Source organism: Suhomyces tanzawaensis (genome assembly GCF_001661415.1).
Source record: "Suhomyces tanzawaensis NRRL Y-17324 unplaced genomic scaffold CANTAscaffold_3, whole genome shotgun sequence".
Taxonomy (NCBI): domain Eukaryota; kingdom Fungi; phylum Ascomycota; class Pichiomycetes; order Serinales; family Debaryomycetaceae; genus Suhomyces; species Suhomyces tanzawaensis.
This window is the reverse complement of record NW_017963638.1, coordinates 1,085,179-1,105,637: the sequence shown is the minus strand read 5'-3', so window position 1 is coordinate 1,105,637 and position 20,459 is coordinate 1,085,179. Positions and strand designations below refer to the sequence as shown.

General features: G+C 42.2%; 13 protein-coding genes and 1 non-coding gene across 14 annotated transcripts; 6 read left to right on the top strand and 8 right to left on the bottom strand.

Moving 5' to 3' along the window:
* Positions 1 to 364: 364 nt before the first annotated feature.
* CANTADRAFT_25805 (uncharacterized protein) lies at positions 365 to 2,275 on the bottom strand. The gene has a single exon (XM_020207539.1). The coding sequence runs from the start codon at positions 2,174 to 2,176 to the stop codon at positions 542 to 544; it is 1,635 nt and encodes a 544-aa protein (XP_020065196.1). The 5' UTR covers positions 2,177 to 2,275; the 3' UTR covers positions 365 to 541.
* Positions 2,276 to 2,395: 120 nt separating this feature from the next.
* On the bottom strand, positions 2,396 to 3,985 carry CANTADRAFT_25804 (uncharacterized protein). The gene has a single exon (XM_020207538.1). It carries the CDS (start codon positions 3,919 to 3,921, stop codon positions 2,467 to 2,469), a length of 1,455 nt encoding a protein of 484 aa, XP_020065195.1. The 5' UTR covers positions 3,922 to 3,985; the 3' UTR covers positions 2,396 to 2,466.
* Positions 3,986 to 4,248: 263 nt separating this feature from the next.
* Positions 4,249 to 5,703, bottom strand: DIT2 (putative cytochrome; the record flags this gene model as incomplete). Its single annotated transcript, XM_020209690.1, has 1 exon — positions 4,249 to 5,703. The coding sequence occupies one exon, from the start codon at positions 5,701 to 5,703 to the stop codon at positions 4,249 to 4,251; it is 1,455 nt and encodes a 484-aa protein (XP_020065194.1).
* A 346-nt stretch (positions 5,704 to 6,049) lies between these two features.
* On the top strand, positions 6,050 to 7,616 carry DIT1 (Dit1p; the record flags this gene model as incomplete). The annotated part of the gene is made up of 3 exons (XM_020206684.1): positions 6,050 to 6,764; positions 6,809 to 7,224; positions 7,272 to 7,616. 3 exons carry the CDS (start codon positions 6,050 to 6,052, stop codon positions 7,614 to 7,616), a joined length of 1,476 nt encoding a protein of 491 aa, XP_020065193.1.
* A 444-nt stretch (positions 7,617 to 8,060) lies between these two features.
* On the top strand, positions 8,061 to 8,351 carry CANTADRAFT_49628 (uncharacterized protein; the record flags this gene model as incomplete). The annotated part of the gene is made up of 1 exon (XM_020209733.1): positions 8,061 to 8,351. The coding sequence occupies one exon, from the start codon at positions 8,061 to 8,063 to the stop codon at positions 8,349 to 8,351; it is 291 nt and encodes a 96-aa protein (XP_020065192.1).
* Positions 8,352 to 8,554: 203 nt separating this feature from the next.
* On the bottom strand, positions 8,555 to 10,109 carry UGP1 (UTP glucose-1-phosphate uridylyltransferase; the record flags this gene model as incomplete). The annotated part of the gene is made up of 2 exons (XM_020209663.1): positions 8,555 to 10,009; positions 10,059 to 10,109. 2 exons carry the CDS (start codon positions 10,107 to 10,109, stop codon positions 8,555 to 8,557), a joined length of 1,506 nt encoding a protein of 501 aa, XP_020065191.1.
* A 2,076-nt stretch (positions 10,110 to 12,185) lies between these two features.
* On the top strand, positions 12,186 to 12,277 carry CANTADRAFT_t120. Its single transcript has one exon. It is a non-coding gene; the product is annotated as a tRNA-Ser (tRNA).
* A 59-nt stretch (positions 12,278 to 12,336) lies between these two features.
* MNT4 (Mnt4p) lies at positions 12,337 to 14,508 on the bottom strand (the record flags this gene model as incomplete). The annotated part of the gene is made up of 1 exon (XM_020210690.1): positions 12,337 to 14,508. One exon carries the CDS (start codon positions 14,506 to 14,508, stop codon positions 12,337 to 12,339), a length of 2,172 nt encoding a protein of 723 aa, XP_020065190.1.
* A 213-nt stretch (positions 14,509 to 14,721) lies between these two features.
* On the top strand, positions 14,722 to 15,102 carry CANTADRAFT_89650 (uncharacterized protein; the record flags this gene model as incomplete). Its single annotated transcript, XM_020211594.1, has 1 exon — positions 14,722 to 15,102. The coding sequence occupies one exon, from the start codon at positions 14,722 to 14,724 to the stop codon at positions 15,100 to 15,102; it is 381 nt and encodes a 126-aa protein (XP_020065189.1).
* A 215-nt stretch (positions 15,103 to 15,317) lies between these two features.
* Positions 15,318 to 15,929, bottom strand: MVB12 (Mvb12p; the record flags this gene model as incomplete). The annotated part of the gene is made up of 2 exons (XM_020208552.1): positions 15,318 to 15,820; positions 15,911 to 15,929. The coding sequence occupies 2 exons, from the start codon at positions 15,927 to 15,929 to the stop codon at positions 15,423 to 15,425; spliced, it is 417 nt and encodes a 138-aa protein (XP_020065188.1). The 3' UTR covers positions 15,318 to 15,422.
* Positions 15,930 to 16,019: 90 nt separating this feature from the next.
* Positions 16,020 to 16,718, bottom strand: RPB8 (DNA-directed RNA polymerase core subunit; the record flags this gene model as incomplete). Its single annotated transcript, XM_020206184.1, has 1 exon — positions 16,020 to 16,718. The coding sequence occupies one exon, from the start codon at positions 16,716 to 16,718 to the stop codon at positions 16,272 to 16,274; it is 447 nt and encodes a 148-aa protein (XP_020065187.1). The 3' UTR covers positions 16,020 to 16,271.
* Positions 16,719 to 16,867: 149 nt separating this feature from the next.
* Positions 16,868 to 17,774, top strand: CANTADRAFT_226058 (uncharacterized protein). Its single transcript, XM_020206844.1, has one exon. The coding sequence runs from the start codon at positions 16,903 to 16,905 to the stop codon at positions 17,380 to 17,382; it is 480 nt and encodes a 159-aa protein (XP_020065186.1). The 5' UTR covers positions 16,868 to 16,902; the 3' UTR covers positions 17,383 to 17,774.
* Positions 17,775 to 17,993: 219 nt separating this feature from the next.
* On the top strand, positions 17,994 to 19,586 carry CANTADRAFT_5736 (uncharacterized protein; the record flags this gene model as incomplete). The annotated part of the gene is made up of 1 exon (XM_020210684.1): positions 17,994 to 19,586. One exon carries the CDS (start codon positions 17,994 to 17,996, stop codon positions 19,584 to 19,586), a length of 1,593 nt encoding a protein of 530 aa, XP_020065185.1.
* Positions 19,587 to 19,631: 45 nt separating this feature from the next.
* CANTADRAFT_25799 (uncharacterized protein) lies at positions 19,632 to 20,405 on the bottom strand. Its single transcript, XM_020207537.1, has one exon. It carries the CDS (start codon positions 20,388 to 20,390, stop codon positions 20,121 to 20,123), a length of 270 nt encoding a protein of 89 aa, XP_020065184.1. The 5' UTR covers positions 20,391 to 20,405; the 3' UTR covers positions 19,632 to 20,120.
* Between the last annotated feature and the right edge of the window lie 54 nt (positions 20,406 to 20,459).

The window sequence follows — 20,459 nt, the reverse complement described above, 5'->3', positions numbered from 1 at the left end:
GTAATGCACCGAATTGCAATTTCACCGAAATAAAAAATGTATGGTTTGAAATCTATCTCATATGCGATAAACTAATTGTGTGTTTTATATTGCTTTTAATCCTTACCCGACTCTGAAAACTGATCTAGCGACTACTCGGTCATCTAGACAAAAGTGATAATTTGATTTAGGTTTTCGTATACTAAGCTAAATTGTAAACTCGTTGTTGATTGGTATTGTTTAAAACTTGCACACATGTTCTCATATAATCCTTATATCTTGATAACATTTTTATAAAATGAATCAAAATACTAGAAATATCGCGACATGACACAGACAGCGCAATGAAGCTACAAGAACTAGAGCTTGGTCACAGAAGGTAGTGAAAGAAAGGCATTTATTATTTACAGGCTTAGGTTAAAAAACTAAGACAGTTCTGAGTAAGCACTTCCAAAACCTATGAGTTTCAAAAGTAAAGGGTACATTCCAGAATCGACTATATATTAAAGAAAACTTCGATGTACTGTATTCTCATGCTTTCGTTTGCTAAACTGAGAAGTAATCAATTCTTAAGTGGCTCCCCATTTTCCTCAGTACTTTGGTAACTGATATTTGCAGTATCTTCTTCCTGAATCAATTTTTCGGCGTCCTTCATTCCTTTTTCAAAGTCAACAAAATAATAAAGGATTATGGATGCCAAAGCCAAGAAGAGGTTAGGTAAAAATGGATATCTGTCATTATTTGTTCTGTCTTGAATGGTGGCATTCACAAGCTTTCCAATCCACCCTGTGGCAACCCCAAGCATTATTTCAAGTCCAAAATATTGTGCCTCTTCACCCTCTGGAAGCAAAGTGCTATAGACGGTTCTATTCAATGATCTCAAGGCTGAACTGCTGGCAGAATAGAAAACCTCAAAAATCCAAAATTCCCATCTATGCTTGAACCCTACCTTAGTATGAGAACTAATACCTAAACATCCCCAAAAGTTAGAGAATAATGAAAAGGCTAAGAAGCCATATCCCCAAGACTTAATTCCTATTTTAGTTCTTGGATACAACCACATCCAACATAATGAACCTATTGAAGCAACAACGTATGACATAAAGGTATACACCGTGTACTCAGCATCTGAGGATCCTAAACCAAGTGTGGATCTGAATAACAAAACAAAGACACTCAAAAAGTTACTGTAACTCACATTCCAAATAACCCACGAAACACAATATAAGAAAGCATGAGGGTACTTTTGTATGTCTTTGGTTAATCTAATGAGTCTTTTAATACTTAAAGTAAGTAAGAACTCACCTTTAGGCTTGGGTTTTCCCCTGACGCTAGGAATGAAAAACGCAGAAATGATTGAGAAAGCAACTGTAACTGCACCAGCAATGGTAATTGCCAATAAGAAGTTATGATAGCCATCCTTAATTGGTCCCCCTCTTCCATATGAAATTATGATTCCGATCAATAATGCAACGATTCCTCCAACATTTCCCAAGAAAATTCCCATGACACTAACTACTGAACCTCTTTTCAAAACCATATCTCTTCTCACTTCCTCCGCTACGGTACCTTTTGGGCTCGAAGCCCTCATAAAGAGGGGAATATAAGATCCCTCTAAAATCTGATAAATGGAATTATCAATGCTTATCAAAGCATATAAGGCAGAGAGTGCCTTCATTGTGGGATAATCCTTTCCTGTCAAACCTGCAAATGGTAAAGCAAATACACCAAACATGAAAATTGATCCAATCAAAAATAATTTCCTATAATTTGAATAGTCAGCAATTCCCATTAACAAAATTGCCACCACACCTTCCAAAGCAGTGGAAATGGCATTTAGGTACAAAACATATGAAGTAAAATGAACAGTTCCGGTACCAAATCTAACATAACAATCATTCCCTTTGAATCCACACTTGCGACCAGCTTTAGTTTTACCAACAGCTCTGGCAATCGACTGAATTGAAGCTGGGACATAGGTTCTGGACATTGATGCGACAGGACCAGTTGTAAAACATAAAAGTAACCATGCACGATAAATACTCTTCTGTGTCCAAATTGAGTTCTCAGGGTTTTCCTGATTTTCAGCATCTAAATCATTGGATCTCTTGACAGTTTCCTGAGAAGTGGTTGCAACATCTTTGGAATTCTCCATTGAAGTTATGCTTCCCTCTCTTTGCTTTGGTGAGCTACTCATTTTGTAATGTGGAAAGAACTGCAGAAACTGCCTCAATTTTTATACTTAACTAAAAAGTGGCTTCGGCAAATTAAAGTTTCCACTTCAGGATCAGATAACTATTTGAGCAAATTACCCCTACTAAAACCGTGAGCACAAAATATTACCTGTTTTAATAAAGACCGAATTCCTGAAACTCTACCTTATTTCGAACAAATTTTACAGGGTGTTATTAGAACTAAAGTTGCGGAATTATAAATTAAGAAATAATTACATGAGAGATATGAAAAATAAATCCGAAAACACTAGTATTACTTTTTTTTATTATGTTCGGCCCTCCATCTCGGCCCATAGTAGATCAATATGACTACTAAGCCAATACCGATAAGATCAATTAAGCCGAGACCGGTAAAACACCATCCGAACCCCATTTTTTCTATCAATTTATCAATAATCGCCGAAGAAATTGCAGCCGCGATGTTTCTCATGAAGTTCCCAAGAGCTACCATTGTAGCAGGCTGGCCAGTGGAGCATTCTGTTAAGTATGTAGTATTGGTCACAAAAACCCATGTCATTCCAAACCCTCCTAAAAATGTGAAAACAAAAACTGATACAACATGAACATGGTTGTTGACACACCAACCATAACCCAAAATTCCTGCCATGGATATGATCAAACCAACAATTTGGATGGAAAATCGATTTTCAGGGATATACTTTCCTGGACTTTTCTTTTCCAACTTTGCTCTTAAGTAGTCAGATATCCTTCCACCCAGAACTGATCCACTTACAAGCGAAATTCCTGGGCAAATGTAAGACAAACTAGTTTGCACGTCTGTGAAATGGTATTTGCTTTGTAGGATATGAGAGAATGTAACACTCATTGCATAAAATGAAGCAAACAAAAGACCTCCGTTGACAGAACAAAGTAAAACCGGCTTGTAAAGTGCCAATCCCCATAAACTCTTTACTCCAATTTTAGGTGGCTTCGGGTACTTAGGACTTTCAGGTACCACTTTCTTTTGAATGAGCTTAGGGGGAACAAGCCATTTACCTCGAGACTCCCAATATTCACCATTCCCTACCAAATACCGTAAAGTTTCGGGTAAAAATAATAAAATCACAACATAAACCACTGCTCCAAGTATTGCCAAAAAACCAAATATCCATCTCCACTGTCCATCTGTTGCGATAGAACTAATAATGGGACCTAGGATTGGTCCAAGTTGTGGCCCAAGCATGAAATATGATATGGCTTTTGCTCTGCCCTTTGGTGGTGTGATGTCTGCAACTGTTCCTGCCCCCACAGACATGACACATGATGCTCCGAATGCTTGTAAAATTCTCAAGAAGAAAAGAGCACCGACATTTACAGGCAATGCTGCCAATAGGATATTTGCAAGGATAAACATGATAAGGGAAATCAAATACAACATTCTTCTTCCTCCGACGTCTGCCCATGAAGCCCAGATTAGAGGGGCGACGGCAAAAACTGCCATGAAGACTGATACGGTGGCATTGATAGTTGTGGATGATACATGAAAAACTTCTTGAAGTTGAGGTAAGATGGGGATGTAAATATTTCCAGAAACAGGACCTAGAAAACCGGCCACTGTCACTATTCCTATAATCAACGAGGATCTGTTCTTGGAGAACGCCGTGTAAGGGGCTTCTTGTTGGACAGGAAGCTGAATTTCTTGATCCTTCAGAGATCCTTCCAGCGAATGGACATCCTTCTCAACTGTTGACTTAGTTGATGCAGACATATTAATTGCCAACAGGAAAATGAAAGAAGAGTATTAATTTGTAGTCGACGTTGTAACTCGCCAGAAGAGCATTTTTAGGTTTATAAACGCATAAATGCCTTTGAAACTTAGCCTTGCAACACATTTCGCAGATGCATGTTTGGCGTGTACGGGGCTCCGAACCATTGCGTAAATGGAGAAAGTATTTGCTCGCTTCGACAAAAGCTGCAAAAAGTCGGCTTAAGGTATGAATAGTGAGCAAATAAATCGATAGGGAAAGAACAATAGTATTTCAGTGTGGTTACGGTAAATTGCACGGCTAATATTTATTAAGCTTCCTATTCTTTCCTATATAGAGTTCAATGGCTCAAAATTGACCTTCAACATCATTGGACAAACGGGTCCCGCAGGAGTCAACCTTTCTTTCCATTCCGGATCTTTTAATATTCTAAAATTCAAGACCGTTTCGGCTATTAGGCATTTGACTTCGATAAGAGCAAATTTCTCACCCAAACATGCCCTCTTTCTCCCGTGAAAAGCTGGAAGCGTAGCTTCCCTCTTTGCTTGCAAGAAATTATGATTAATTTCGTCAATACTATTCCCCCACCTTCCGGGCACAAATTGGGACGCATCTTTACCCCATGAACTAGAGTCTCTTCCAGTTCCAAAGTTGTTATAGCCAACATACACCCCCTTGGGTATTTTTATATCTTTCCCAAGTATCACTGGCTGTGTCGTCCTTCGATTAATGATTTGCCCAAGGGGAGGAAATAACCTCAAAGTTTCATAGATGGTGGCTAAAAGTAATGGACTACTGCCCGCATCATCTACCCTTTGCAATTCATCTCGAATCCTGTCCTGCAAGTCGGGATGTTTGGAAAGAACATAGAACAAAGACAACATTAACAACAACGGATTCTCGTGTCCTGCAATCATAGTAATAATTGCATTGTCCATAAATTGCTGCTTATTGATCCTGCCCGTATTTAGTGCATTCAAGAGGCTATTGGTAGCATTTTTAGAGTTTCTATCCCTATTGTCCTCCAAGAGATTAGCAAAGTACTTCTTAAACTTAATAACCTCCTTCTTAGCTTTTTGTCTACTGGGAATTGGTAGACTATCAAAAGTTGGGAAATTTAAGAAAAAGGGTCTAAAGATTTGCAGCTTTACATAAATTATATTTTTATGCAAATGAGACAGCTGATTTTCCAAAGTACCAAAGTCAACACCTAATACTGATTGACCAATATTTTGCAAGGCATAGTTTTGCAACAAACTGGTTATTGATAATGAACTTCCTTCTGTTGCCACTTTATTGTGTAAAATTTGAATGAACTTTTCAGTATTTTCTTGCATATACTTTAATTCAGGAAACTGAATATTGGGACTAAGAATTTCTCTGTAAGTCTTCCATACTTCACCGTGAGCACTGATAATGTTGTCTCCCGTGTACAGAGCTAATACTGAGTTGGGGATCTTTTTTTGGTTTCCACTTTTAGCATAAATATCCTCGTGTTTGAAAACTTCTAACAAGTACTCTGGTCTAGTGACTAAAATGTTCCATCTAGAAGCAAAATATATTTTTACAGCACCATGCTTCTCTAACTTGCTTTTCAAATATTGTTCGTAAATCTCACCTTGGTCAAGACTTGTATAAGAACTTAGGAATGAAACATAAAATGGAATGGTAGGAATATTCTTAGGAAAATTTGGGGGTGGTAGTACAACACAAAGAACCTGGTAAAATACGAAGCATAGTATAGTTGAGCAAGTTATTTGAATCCAAGATGTGTCCTCTAGCATTTTTGATATTTCAGTAACACTTGAAAGTACGCTACACATGTGCATTTATAAATTTTACTAAAAAAATTGCTCTTCAAGAGATTCTTCCATTCATTCCAAAAATATTCTGCTACATTTCATAACTCAGGCGGCATTTGGTGATGTGGTAATTTTCGTAAAAGCCTCATTCTTGGTTAGGTTATAGTTTCCTAAATTTGCATTTCTGTAAATTGACATCATAGTTTCTGCCAATCAAGTGCATTAGGAAAGTATCTGTTAACCACAATTTCATACTCGTGCAACTAATACATTGCATAAGATCTTATAAATATGAATTCATTATTCGTAGCAATGTAGTTCAACAAACATGCCGGTTGGAGAGCAGAAGCTTGATGAGTCCTTTTCATCGGGAAATGATAGTGAGGAACTTTTGAAGTCTATTAAACCCAGAACTATTTTTGAACGAGTCAAGGTTATTTACACAAGGGATGAGAATTCATTTCTTAGCCACAAATGCTTCTCGTACTTGATCTCTGAAGGTTTACTTGATATGCTTAAAAATGGTAAGAGAAACATGGAGGAGAATAATTTAATCAAAGTAAGTATTGATGACGATATCGCTTGGGAATTTCGCAAAGAAGGCTATTGGGTTGGGATTATTACAAATGACCTCGAATATACAGACTTTGAATTATCATTTATCAAGTTACTTTTATCTACTTCTAGAGTGAACTTTCCAATTCAAAATGAGAATAACCAAAATATCACCTCTTTGATTGCGGAGTTATTTGTCAAGGACTTAAAAAACACAACTGAGTATGACGAGTGGCAGTTTGGAGGCTCCGACTATTTTAAGTCAGTTGTTGATTTTTTCACAAGTCGGAATACTGCCATTCAAGCAGTTCTCCCAGCATTTCCATGCAAATCGTCAAATCTTGAGAAAGTCTCAGGACCACTTCCCGACAGAGGAGAGCAGATGGCTCTTCAGAAGCTTATCACATTTGCACGAAAAGTGAAGGAAATATATAAACCAGGGATAAAACTTTGGATTGTGAGCGATGGACATGTTTTCAGTGATTGCAGTAAGTACATTCAGAGGTTATTAAAGACTCTTACTAACTTATAGTTGCTGTCGACGACGACCAAGTAAATGTGTATTCATCAGCACTAAAAAACTTGTATCAAACACTTAAATCAGATGATGAGGACCCAATTCAATTTAGTTCGCTAGTTGATATCTTCTCCTTGAATAACTCACTGTTCAAGGAGACTACACTAAAGGATATCCAAATTGGACACTACTTGGACACCAAAATTGACGAGGAGGCTGAAATCTGTCGAAAAATCTTGGTGACAAGTTGTGATACCGATAGTGGCTCTTTGATGAGGGACATTAATACTCCTAAACACCCTAGGCTATATTTGTACAGAGGCTTTTCAAGATTCATGACTGAGGACTTGGAATTTCATCCAATCGCTACCAAGTTGTCCAGAAAGAAGTTTAAAAAGATAATCTCTAAGGTTGCCTTTGAGATGATCAAAGTACGTATTTACTCAATTTCTTGACCTTGTTTATTACTAACATTCAGCGAAACGACGCATATTCGAACTTGGTTGAACTATTTTTTCCTTTTTGCTTGAGGTTATCCATTCATGCTCACAAGAATTGTGGCCCTAAGTTCGGTATAAAACTTCTTGATTCGAACAATTGTTTAGTCATTAACTCTCTTGAAGACCACAAGGCGCCCATACTCACCGACTTGTTACATATACCAACTCCATGGCATAACTCAATTGTCGAAATTGACGATAAGAAGGTTTTGTATGCCATCAAATCTGGTCATATTAAAAATGGTCTTGAGCAAGGAAAAGGTTCCGGAGGGTGGAACCTGGAAAAAATGTGCTTTGAGCTAAAAAATTTGAAATTAAATTAAGCGCCATTGCTACCGTTGAGGCTTCGCCTCCTGGATTCTAAGAATTCTTCATTTTTGTATGTCGACTGTTTCCATTGTATTAATTGAAAAAAATGTAACAATTTTTAAGCCATTCCAATTTTACACTAAAAATGGTAATTTGAGTCAAATAAGATTTGCTTTTGGTAAAAAAGTTTCTCTCCCCTGTACTAAAACCTGCATGAGTAGCTAGTGAAATTTCTATTCCGTATTTGTGAATTATTTTGGTTCATGCACCGCTGATGCTGGATCCGCTCAATTAATTGGCTGACCCCAACAAAATAAACCGTTTTGACCGTTAGACATAACATCGCGGTAGTGAAGCAATTCTTGTAGGTGTCTGAAAACTGATTGGTCACGTGATATTGAAACGCGTAGACGAGGCTAGATCAGTAAGGTCGATTCACCATCGTTACCAGTATCAGGATGTCCCCAACTCCATTACAAATCAAGATCAATGCTTTAAAGAGACTTATCAAGGAAGAGTCCTTGTACAAGCAAGAAGTGCAAGAGCAAGAAGAATATGTGAACCAAATGAGAAGCAATAAAGCAGACGAGTACGAATTGAAGAAGCAAGTGGAAGTGTTAGAAGAAGCGAAGAGAATGGTCCCAGAAGTTACCAAAAAGATCTCTCAACATAGAGAAGCCTTAAGGGTGTTTTTGGACACATATAAGGGTGAAGAGGATGTGGCAGCTGCCAAAGAGTTGTTAGCTTGATCAGAGTACAGCTAAGATATTCAAGCCTAGTAGGGGATTGTGCCCATTCATGGGTGGCAAGTATCAGATTCTCTCAGTAACTAAGTAAGACAAACGGAAACTCTCAAAAATAGGTATTCCGCTGCTATTACAATACAATACATGCAATACTAAATTCAAAGCGAGTGACGTAGATCATAACTAATGAGGCATCTTGGGCATCTCTAATGTTCCAAGATGGTCAACTTACCAGTGACAACAACGTTCTCAAGGATGGAACCGTTAGGAATGTCAATCTTTTCACCGTCGTTACACACGATAATAACAGTACCCTTCAAGGTGACACCTCTACCCAAGTTGACGTTACCAGTAATGGTCAAGTGGTCCAATTCCAAGATCTTAGGCATGTGAGGAATTCTTGATTGGAAACCACTAACCTTCTTGAAGTGGGAACCCAACTTGATCAATGGGTTGGAGAAACCATCTCTGGTTGGGTCCAACTTCAAAGCACCGTGTTCCAAGTAGAACAAATCGGACTTGACCAATAACAAGTCGGAGCAGGTCTTGACTGGCAAGAATCTGGATCTTGGGACAACCACACCGTGGGCACCCTTGAAGTGTCTGATGGCAGCACCAACAGCGGTTTCCAATTGCAAGACGTTGATATCGGAGTTGCCGATAGAGATGGTCTTTTGGTTAGGAATGATTTCGGCCTGGATGGCGTTTTGTTCGACCAAGTTCTTGATGGCTCTCAAGTTGATCCACAAGTTGTTTGTGTTGAAGTACTTGAACTTCTTGATACTCTTGAACTCCTCGACGTGCTCCTTTGGAACCTGGGCGATTTCCAACAATCTGACCTGGCCTTCGTAGTTGATCAAGGTACCACCCTTGACATCGGCTCTGGTCTTGTCGGTCAATTCCATGAGGTACTCGGCTCCGGTTTCGATCATGTGGTCCAAGATCTTGGTGTCAACAGTGGCACCCAAGTTGTCACCGTTGGAAACGAACAAGATCTCTCTGCCCTGGGCCAAGAGGGCGTCCAATTCGCCAGATTGCACCAAAGCTTCGAACAAGTCACCGTGGCCAGGAGGGTACCAGGCTTCCAAAGAGTCGTCAAACGACTCAGGCACAGGCAACAACGAGTCCTTGAAGATTCTGGGGAATCTGGACTGGTTGAAGGTCTTGACTCTGATTCTGTGGCCCTGGTACTTCTTGATGATCTTGGCGGTGTCGGCATCGGTGTTGAACGAGTTCATCAACAATAATGGCACGTCTGCATCGTACTTTCTGTTCAAGTGCTCGATTTGTCTGACCGACAAATCCAAGAAGGTGTTGCCGTCTCTGACCTCAATGACGGATTTGGGGCCCACGCATCCCATCGAGGTACCCAAGCCACCGTTCAACTTCAACACGGCAAGCTTGGACAAGTTGGATGCCGCAGACTCGCCCAAGGTGTCGTAGGCCACCACCTCGCTGGGGGTGGGCGACTTGATCTTGTCCCAGTCCAAGGTGTTGCCAGACGCCTTGTCGGTGAGGTATCTTCTGAAGAGGGCAAAAAACGAGTCCATTTCATTCTCGAATCTGGTCTGGGCGTCGGTGTCGGTGACAGTGTCAGCCAATGAGTTCAAAGCATTACGCATTTGGGAGGCGGCAACCGTGGTTGCGGTGTTGTCGAACGCCTGGGGGTTAGTATGGAAGGCTGCGGTGGGGCTATGCAGAGGTACGTACATAGGTCGATTGGGTCTTGTTGTGCTTCTTTGGAGCTGCAAGGGTAGCCATGGTGGAGTCTAGTGGTGAAAAGAATTGATAGGGCAGACAGAACTACATATATGGTGGGGCGTGGTGCATTGGGCGTGCGCGACCGCCCAACACGACACTGACACGCCAACACCGACACAAAGGTCAGGGCGTACCACAGGCGGGCAGCGCAGACTCCGGAGGTGCTGCGGGTGCAGCATGGTGGCCACGAGCCAGGTTGTTCCGCATCCCAAGCCTGGTGTCAGGGGCTGGGAGTGGGGGCAGTTCCCCACCCAAGTGTGTGGGGAGGTGTGGGCCGATCGCGTGTTGACACATGGGGAGACACCAGATGGAACGATGGGACGGCCAGAACACCGCGGTGTCGCTGGTAGGGTAATCGTCACCGCCGTGGTGTGGGTGGCATGGTACTCGTCTGCGCCCTGGTGTCTGCGTCCTGCCTATTGTTGCGGCTGGGGTTTGGCTCGTAAGCGATGTCAGACGCGGTGTCGGAGTGGTCCGCTGCAGACGCTAATTGTGCTGTGTTACACCGGCGCAGCCGCGACGGGTTTGTGCACGGGAGAACCCTCGTGTCCAACAATAGTTGTCTAATGCGGGGCTGATCTGGACAGCACCGAATTTGGACACCGCTACCGGGGGTCATAGTGAAGTAAGGTACCTCCAGGGTACTGGCCCCAGTCAGAAGTAGAAACGACGAATCATCATGGCATCAATTGCGAAATATCAAGCTGCTCTCTGACCGCAACCATTGTGCGGTCTAGCGGGGCATCGAATTTTTCGTTAGAGCGATTGCCCCGAACGCGAGCAATGAGTCTCCAGCAGTGTCCGATTCCCGACTCTGTTGCGGCAAGCAGGCCCACAGGAGGACTATCCCGTGGAAAACCAGATTTTCAGCAACTTAGTACTGAATGCACTTTTTTTGCTAATGGGACGTATATTCTAAACTCTCTAAATAACCCATAATCGCCAATTGCTGGCCAGAGCTAGTCGGATAAGATTATACACCTATTGCTATGAACAGCACACCATGGTCGTCAAACCGTTATAGAAAACTAATTTTTGTTTTTTGGTGATTCCTTGCAACTAGGTGGATAGCAATTGCAAAGTTGCGAAATTTTTGTAAAATTAAAACATTTTTTTAATGGGAAGTATATTATTTCGATTTTTCACTTTTCACAACCTTTGCTGTAACCAAACCAAACATTGAGCAATGGTGCTTTATTAATTTCCATTTTCAACTTTTTTCGGCCAGCTAGAAATTGTGTTCCTCTGGTATTGAGGTACGGATTTTGAGCTGCTCCGGATGATTTTCGGGATGAAATCTTCCCTCTGAAAGGGACCAAAAGGAAGCAACTGGTGCCGGCTCAGCCCGGGAAGAAGACAGTGAAAACCCGACAAAATCCAGAAGAAGTTGCCTCCAACTCCGTCTGAACAGTAGACTACATTTCCTTATATTTAATATGCTTTAGTCAATCTTCGTAAATAGTGGGGTTTAATGGTATTGATTATACTTCCTTTGGATGTACAGTCCTTTAGCCACCGCCGGCTCAACACTTGGTTCTAGTTACGCGAAGAACCACTGATTGAGATCATGATCATTCGAGTGGTTCACACAGTTCCTGCCACTGTAAGAAATTTACAATCTAATTCATTTTTCTTTTCGTTTTTTGCTAATGGAAAGTATATTACAATCTACTCTCTTGATAACTGTTTACCTCTTGCAATGGAAAATGCACTAATGTGGTCAGAACGTTATAATTTTTTTGAAACTGAAAACGCAAAGCTAGAGAGAGATTTTTAGCATTCTTTTTTTTTGAATAAATGGTCTGTATTAGTTGATTAAGCTTTCCAGCAACGATGTACTTGTAGTGTGTGTAAAACCTTCATCGTAAGGAAAAAATCTACCCTTTCCCAAAATTCGAAAATTGATAATTATATCACATTTGTTTTTAATTTTTGGAATAAGATTTATTGTAAACTACCCCATTGATGACCCGTTAGATAACAAGTAACCAGCCAGAGTTAGTTCGGTCGTGCACAGACCAAGTATTTCCATTTTAGTGGACAACAGCTAAGCAAATTCGAAAGTCCAACACAAAAGTCCCAGTGGCCGAGTGGTTAAGGCGACACCCTGCTATTAGCAGCCTAGGTGTTGGGTTTTACCTGCGCAGGTTCGAATCCTGTCTGTGACGTTATTTTTTGTTTTTTCGCACCTATCTATCTACACCAAGACTATCATATTTTACATTATTCAAAAGTCTACATCATTATCCTCTCCCATCCACAAATCGACCACCGCATTGTACTTTGCCGACAATTCCCCAGTTAAGCCAACGAGCCCCCCTCTCACTCCGCTTGTACCTCCCCCCACCAAATCGTAAGTGCACCAATATGGAAATTCTTTCGGAGTTGCAAAATCTGGTTGTAATATCCAGGCCTGGTCTGGTTCCCGAGAATTTTCATCAAACATAGGACTGACGATGGTTGGAGGCTTGAGAATATGACTTATGTATAATGGTCGTTCGAAAGTTTTGCTGTAAAGCTCTTCTTGTTCGTTACTTCCAGCAACATAGGTGAATTTGTGTCTGAGGCGCAACCGGAAATGTGCGTCCTTATCTTTCCAATTTTCGAGTTGATGGGTTGTTAAGTAAACCAATTTCGAATTGTCATCTTCAACCACTTGACCCCATGACGAGCTGCATATTTCATGCGCCATGGTGGCAACTTTGCTAGACATAATCTGTTTGGGTGTTTGCAATCCAACAGAGACAGCATATTCCATGTTGAAGTTGATACGATCAAATGTTCCTGCAGCTTCTTGTCCTACCCAAATAAATTCTGGATTGATATCGTCCCCTTCATGATCGAAGTGCTTGGCAGAGTAGAATCTCGTCTTGAATAGTTTGTGCATTTGAAAGTTGCAACCAATCAACAAACCACTGAATGCCTTTGACTTATTGATTACCATCATGGAAGGATCGATCATTTTGACAAAACTTCCGTCATAAAACCTAGCGATGGCGGGATCATTGCGTCTGAGATTCAACCCAAACACACGGGAATCATCCCTCCAAGGCATCAACAGATTTTTGACGAAGCTTGCCACTTCATGGAACCCCTCTTGGAATTTACTTGGCTTGTAGCCATACAGGGTTGGACCTTTGAAAAGGGTAAGACCCCCGACCTGGTACTTTTCATCATCGAAAAAATCATTAGCGAAGCCTTCAGTCATTGGAATTGCATGAGGAGTGAGAAGAACAAATTCTTCGAAGGAGTTTAAAATGGTGCTTAAACCATAATTGAAGTCTGTCGAATTGAAAACAGCCGACTTGAGGATCAGTGGGAACTTTTTGGTATTAATGGAGCTATCAGTTTTCACAAACCATATATCTTGTTGAGGAAATGAATCGTCAGTAATGGGGTGGGTGTCGTTGAATGATTGGGGAATAAACTTCAAATCGTCTCTGGCAGCTCGTATGAATTGATTTCTTTCGTGACCATTTAAGGCCAAGTCTCTATAAACCAACTGAATGGGCAATTTATTCTTTAAGCCCCGCAAAACCCTGATCAATCTTACAACATTATCAACCATATCTTGTCTTTTCTTATTAGAGGAAAAGTATACTGGAATCACAATTCCTTTGCCATTGCTTCTTCTTTTCAAGTCTTGCACAAAACACTTAGAAGGTTTAGCAGCCGCATACTTCCTTTCGTCATAGATCGGAATCTCGTTGGCAGGTAAGATTTCATTTTTCCAATTCTCAAAACGGGGTAGCGAATTTGACAACCACGGATACAACTGCGCACCGTATTCTTGACACTGGTCCCGTGTTTTCCCAATATCGAGGTCCCCGGACTCCTCAACAAAGCATTTTCCGTATATGGCCATGTGGCGGAAATCCTGAGCCACTCGTCTTTCGTAATCGGCAGTCAAAGTGCTCAATTTCGCGTATTCGTTTTCTACTTGAAGACGACCGGAATCTACCATTTTTCTACCCTTCTTATTCAACAGGATCTTCATTTCAAGCAATTTTTGCCTGATGAATTTCTTCTCTTTGTACACTAGATTGTCGTAGGAAAACGCGTTAATTTCGTCCAAGCTCATGATTCGATTGCTTCCACCACTAGCAGTTTTCTTCGTTTGCACCTTGTTCAACTTGTTGAAATAGATACTGCATTTGTTCTCGAGCTTTTCTTCTCGTTCCAACTGATCTCTCACCTCCAAGTAGACTGGGTTCTTGATTGTATCTCGCTGTTTCTGTATGTCAACCTTGACGAAAGGCACTGACGAAGAACCAAAACCTCGTGACGTAAATGTGGATGCTTGGTAGACCAAAATCGTGATGGCTAGGAGAAGAAGCAACACCCTACGCCGCAAGAGGAGGTTTTGACTGACTCTTTTGAGGGACTGGATGGTGATCATTGTAGTTTTAAGCGAGTGTGAAGGAATCGAGCGGGGGATAGGAGCAGTTATCTGACGTCGATGCCAATTGCGTGGCTGCACGCGTATTGCGGATAGAATTGGCCGATGTTACGTTGTTAGCATCGGATCAAGTCGTCAGAAGGAGATAAACTGGAAAATGGCACGTGACACATATCCTCAACCGTGAAGGGTAAACAGATTCTGGGAGCTAACATGATTGGACCCCACATTCCGAAGGAGCTCAGGGAACAAAGGAAGAAACAGAAGGAAGCTGAGAAGACACAACCAGAACCTTCCGAAGATATCTCTTCCGATGATGACATAGACGGACCCCAACTAGGGCCTCCAGTGCCCCAAGTACCGTCTCTACAAGAGGAAAAGCACCAAGATGGCAAGAAGTCGGACAGTGAAGTCGCAAAGAAGCCCACTCTACTCGAGCTACATCAGAAGAAGCTCAAGGAATCGGGAATATCTGATAAGAATAGAATACACAAATTTGACCATAAACAGGGCCTCAATGATGAGGTCAAGAAGGAGATATTGAGGAATGTCAACGCCAAGGGATTGAGCAGATTCACCACGGGGTCTAAGTGAGCCGTGGGACTTCGAATTGTGAGAATTTACCCAAGAAAGAAGAATTATGGGCCTAGGAGAACCAGCACCAGATCATTGAATATCCAGCACCAGGTTGGTCTAGAAATAACTGGCCCCAGGTCATTGAATAACTGGCACCAGATCCTGATCTAGTAATATCGAACACCAGATCCTATTGAGGAAATGAATACTGTGAACGACTTGTTTAACTAGTTCAACAAGGTTAATCACAATATTGGCAAAAACCCTCCTAATGGATCCTGAACTAGGCAATCAGCTCTTCTAGGGCGTACTGCTCAGCAGAAATTGACAGCTATGATCTAAATAGTCGATTTTCCAAATACTTTATCTAGTTCGTTCACCTCTTGGTCTTCTAGCACCACCTTCTCTGGGACAATTTCCCTTTTGCTTGGTTGCATAACGCCTTCGAATGAATAGAATCCTGGAGCGACTTTTGCCTGCTGCAGCTGTACCCACTCTTCGTACTTCTGGACATCCAAGTCGCTTGGATCCTCCAGATTGGCCACTTTGGCTTTTAAGGCCTGTATTTCGTTCAACCACTTCCTCAAGTCATCCTCCGACAAATTGATCTTTGGGGGAACCGATGACTTGGACAAAGTTGGGATTAGCTTTGCATAGTTGGTCTTCAATGTCACTGGTTTGGGGGGTTGAAACGATGGGTTCTTGACAAGGGGTACTTGTTTAAGGATAGGATCCGCTTTTGGTTAGATTTAACTGTTAGAGAACAGCTGAGGTGTCCATTCGAAGGACTACCCTCCATCATTCCTTCAATTGTCCATGTACGTACGCTTATCGGTATCATCCATAGTTGATTATTTGATCACTTCGCATGATTCAGTGATATAGGCGACATCGCGCGACATCACTACAATCTCCAGCAGCGACACTACTGATTTCACTCTAATTTTTATTGAAAATATAGTACACAAAGTATGTCCTGGACTAGTATGAAGAAGTCAAAAGGTAACTGCTGACAGGGAAAAACAGAGATAACGCTCCCGTCTGAAGCCGATGTGCCTGGCAGTTAAATTAACATAAAAGAAAACAATATTCCAATAGACACTCCACGACCCCAGATTAGGTGAGCTTTTACCCTAGTATAGAAAATTAGTCCAGGTCAACTCTCCACGCAGGCTTGAACGACCCACTTAGTTGTCCTTGTAATGACGGATCAAGATGTAAGCGTTTTCTTGCTTCAAGTTGGACAAGGAACGGTAGCCACCTTCCAAACGCATCAATAAACCACCAAAGGAGATATACACCGACATTTTGTCGTCACCTTCGTTTTCTTCGAATTTGTACACGGTTCCATACATGACGTAGTCAAAGTCGTCAGCCAAGGACGAGTCGCCCTGTTTTGGTGGTCTCCAAGAACCGTTGGAAGTCAACATTGATGCTTCATTACCCAAGGATCCAGCCAAGGTGATGGTCAAGGAATCGTTGGCCTTGACAGGGAAGAGTTCGGCATTGATATCAAGGGAGATTTTGATGTCTGAGGAGGTGGAGGAATGGCCTGTTATTCTAGACACTTTGTTGTATCTACCGGAGTCGGTAGACTCGACGATGAACATATCTTCAAATAAGATTCCCGACATTTTGGTGGTGGAGGTGGAGGTGGTAGTGGCCAGAAATTTTCATTGATGAGATGAATGTAGTACGGTCAGGTGAGAAAACACACGTGCTAAAAGTCACGCGCACACATTCTCACCTCCTTCCTGGCTCAGGCAGTGTGGAATAAACATCTAATAATAGAGTACCGAAGCAAAGTCACCGTACAACATGGAAAAATCTCAAGACAGTGCCCATCTCATGCTCGAGAAGCAGAGATTCAGAACAAAGGCGTTTCTCCTCACTGTGTGCTTTGTTCTCATTCTTGCATTAGGAAGATTGGTGATCTATGGCTCGGGAGAGCTTAGTTTGAGTAATTCCTTCAACTCCCAGACGGTTGAAACCGTTGATTTCGACTTCCACAAGCCTACATCCAGCGAGTTTACCGAGTACATGGCTACTGCGGCGAAGAGAGCCGACAACGATGGTAATAATGATAATTCCAATAATGATAGCCAGGAAACCGGCAAATCCAAGCCCAAAAGTGCGGTGCAAAAGGTGTTTGACAAGCCTGCTATTCGTGTTGTGTTGGTGATCGGAGCTTTTATCATCTTGAACATGGTTGCCATCACTATACACCACATATTCCAGCTAATGACCAGATCAGAGAAGAGCTACAGAAATGTCGAGCAGGTGATATCGCCTTTCTAGTTGACCACACCGTTCTGACCAGGGGAGCGAGACGAATCGCTTAGCCCAGTTTAGATTTGTTATGATTGAAACATTTCCCAGGTTAGAACTCCTCGAAATGGGCTGTCTACACCAATAGGTCTGACGTGATGCCATTAATGCATACAAGTGCTGCTGATATGAAAGATAATAATCTTCCCACCCGTCTATAACTAGAACTGCCTGCTTTGCAGGTTTCCACTGATACTGAACCTTGTTTTGCTCTCTGTTCTGTTCCTTACGCTCGTTACACTGCGGTGGAAAACATGTTAAAGTACAACCCATTTTTCACAAAAGCCAACCCTGAGACCCATATATATTTAGTTCCTTCATTCCACGTGCTTTCCCGGCCCTTCTTCCTGTCTTTTCTGCCTGTAGCTCTTCTCTCGGACATCTCCATCTCGCCTGCTCTCGGCAATTTCCGAGTCGACTCCTGCACAGATCTGCCTTATCACTATTTAAGTCTTATCTTCAGCAACTTGCAATGGACCCTTAACACACTCCCCTCCCATTGCCACCTCCACAGGCATCAAAAGCACTGTATTCGCTACAAAGAGCCCTCTACTTGACATCAACAATCTTCCATCCCTGTCATGGCTCCCATCGCATTATCAAAACGATTACTTCAGATTACCTGTGCCATTGCCTGGTGCTTGTTGGCAGCAGGACCAGTGTTTGGGTTTGCGGCGATCAAACCCATCTTGATCAGCGAACACATCTACGAGGATAGGTGTGATGCCAAAGCGTCCGAAAACGATGCCAACGGAGGCTTGGCGTGTAATGAGCAAGACTTGTCGTTGAACTTCTTGTTCACCATAGCCTGTATGGTGACTAACGTGTCTGCGTTGCCTGTGGGGTCGATTCTCGACTCGTACGGGCCTAAAGTCACTGGCATCATCGGTTCGATCATCTTGGCTGTGGGAACCTTGAGTTTGAGGTATGCTGCTCTCTGGCCCCAGGTGGATGGCTACTTGATTGGGTACAGTTTGATGGCGTTGGCCGGGCCTTTCGTGTTCATATCGTGCTTCCAGTTAGCCAACAGCTTCCCCAAAAACTCGGGGTTGATTTTGGCATTGTTGACCGGAGCTTTCGACTCGTCCTCTGCGTTGTTTTTGGTCTACCGCTTGATTTACACCAACGTCAAGCGTATCTCCATCAGCACCTTCTTCTCCTACTATCTCGTGGTCCCCGTGTTTATTCTTGTTTGTCAGGTGTTCATCATGCCCAGAGACTCCTACAAAACGATTGGGACTTTGGCCAAAATTGCCGAAACCGGAATCGATGAAACCGGAAAGCCTTTGGATACTGATTTGTTGTTGCCAGAAGACCGTGACTCGCCTGTGGAGTTTATTCAACAGCCTACCATATCCGAAACAACCTCTCTTTTGATGAGAAAAGCTTCCATGGCCTCCAGAAGATCATCCACCGTGCTGAGAGTCTCTATGATGTCAACGAGGTCTACCAAGTCGGTGTACGAACAGGAAGCTGACAACAAATTACACCAATCCTCTGGAGGTACGTTCGGAATCTTGCACAATTCCTCGATTGGAGAACAATTACATTCTAAGTGGTTCATTTTGATGACTTTGTTCACCACCATTCAAATGTTGCGGATCAACTACTTTGTTGCAACTATCAAGTCTCAGGAACGGTACTTATACAACGAGGATTTGGCAATTTTGATTAATCATTTCTTTGACTTGGCCTTGCCGTTGGGCGGTTTGGCTTCCATTCCTTTCATTGGCTTGATATTGGATAATTTTACAACATTGACGGTGTTGATAATTCTAACCATAGTATCAGTTGTCATTGGATTATTGGGATTGGTGGCTTGGTTACCAGGGACCTACGCGGGAATCTTATTGCTTGTGGTATATAGACCATTTTACTACACTGCTGTTAGTGATTTCTGTGCAAAAGTGTTTGGTTACGACAACTTCGGTACCATTTACGGTACTATCATTGCATTTTCCGGTGTTTGTAATATTTTACAGCAGGTCATGGACAAACTCACTCATGAAGTTTTCAACTTGAACCCACTCCCTATCAACGCCTTCTTAACAGCAATAACTGCCATATTTGGGGTGACTTTAATTGGATTTGTGCGCTCGCAAGAGTTGGATATGAAAAGGAAAAGCCTAGAATTCGAAGCTCAGGAAGCAGGCACCAGACAAATACCTCACTAGGCTTTATGGAAAGTAGAAAAACCATGGCCTATTCTACATGGATGCATTTGATCCAGACTATATTTATTCTCAGCTTGCATGTTCTACTAGATCTTACAATCTTCACTCAGGTGGGGATATTAGTCGACTGGTACCAACAATACTAAAATCCTCTGCAAATAAGCCAAGAAAATGAAAATAATTCAAAAATTCACTAATATACATAAATTTCCAACTAGTAATCTTAAATCGTACTATAATACTCCTCAGATTGGAAGCTTGTCCAAAGTGAGAATACTGTTCAATATACACTACTGTACCCTTCGGAGTTTGCGCTGTTTCCTTTCTTCTTCACGGACCAAATCAGGTTCCAACGCTATCAATTCGGGAACAGCACGCGTGAGTTCGCCTTTGAACGGCTTCTTTTCCACCTGGTCCTCTTCGAGGTATTTCGGGACCTGTGCAGGCACTTCAGGCACTTGTACCAGTTTTGAGGGAAACGACGAGAGAATGTTCGATAAGGACATTTTAGTTGTCATAAAAACCACCCACGATTTACTTCTTTTTAGCCTGTTCCTTGGCAGCCTTCTCAACCTGTCTTCTTGAGCCCTTGATGATTTCCAAGTGTCCAACTCTGCTGGCAATCAACTTTTCGGTGGATGACATCAACTGACCCTGGTGGATCTTAGTCAACTTCAGGGCGTCCTTGGCCTGAGTTCTCTTGGGCTTGATGATTCTTGGGGCAGCTTTCTTGGAAGCGTGCGCCTTCTTAGCAGCTCTACCTGGACCAGATGAAGGCTTTAACTTCAATTTACCTTGAGCCATGTCTGCCGACCAGAAACCTCATCTCGCAAAAATGTCTAGGGGTAGTAACATCACGTGACACATTACACG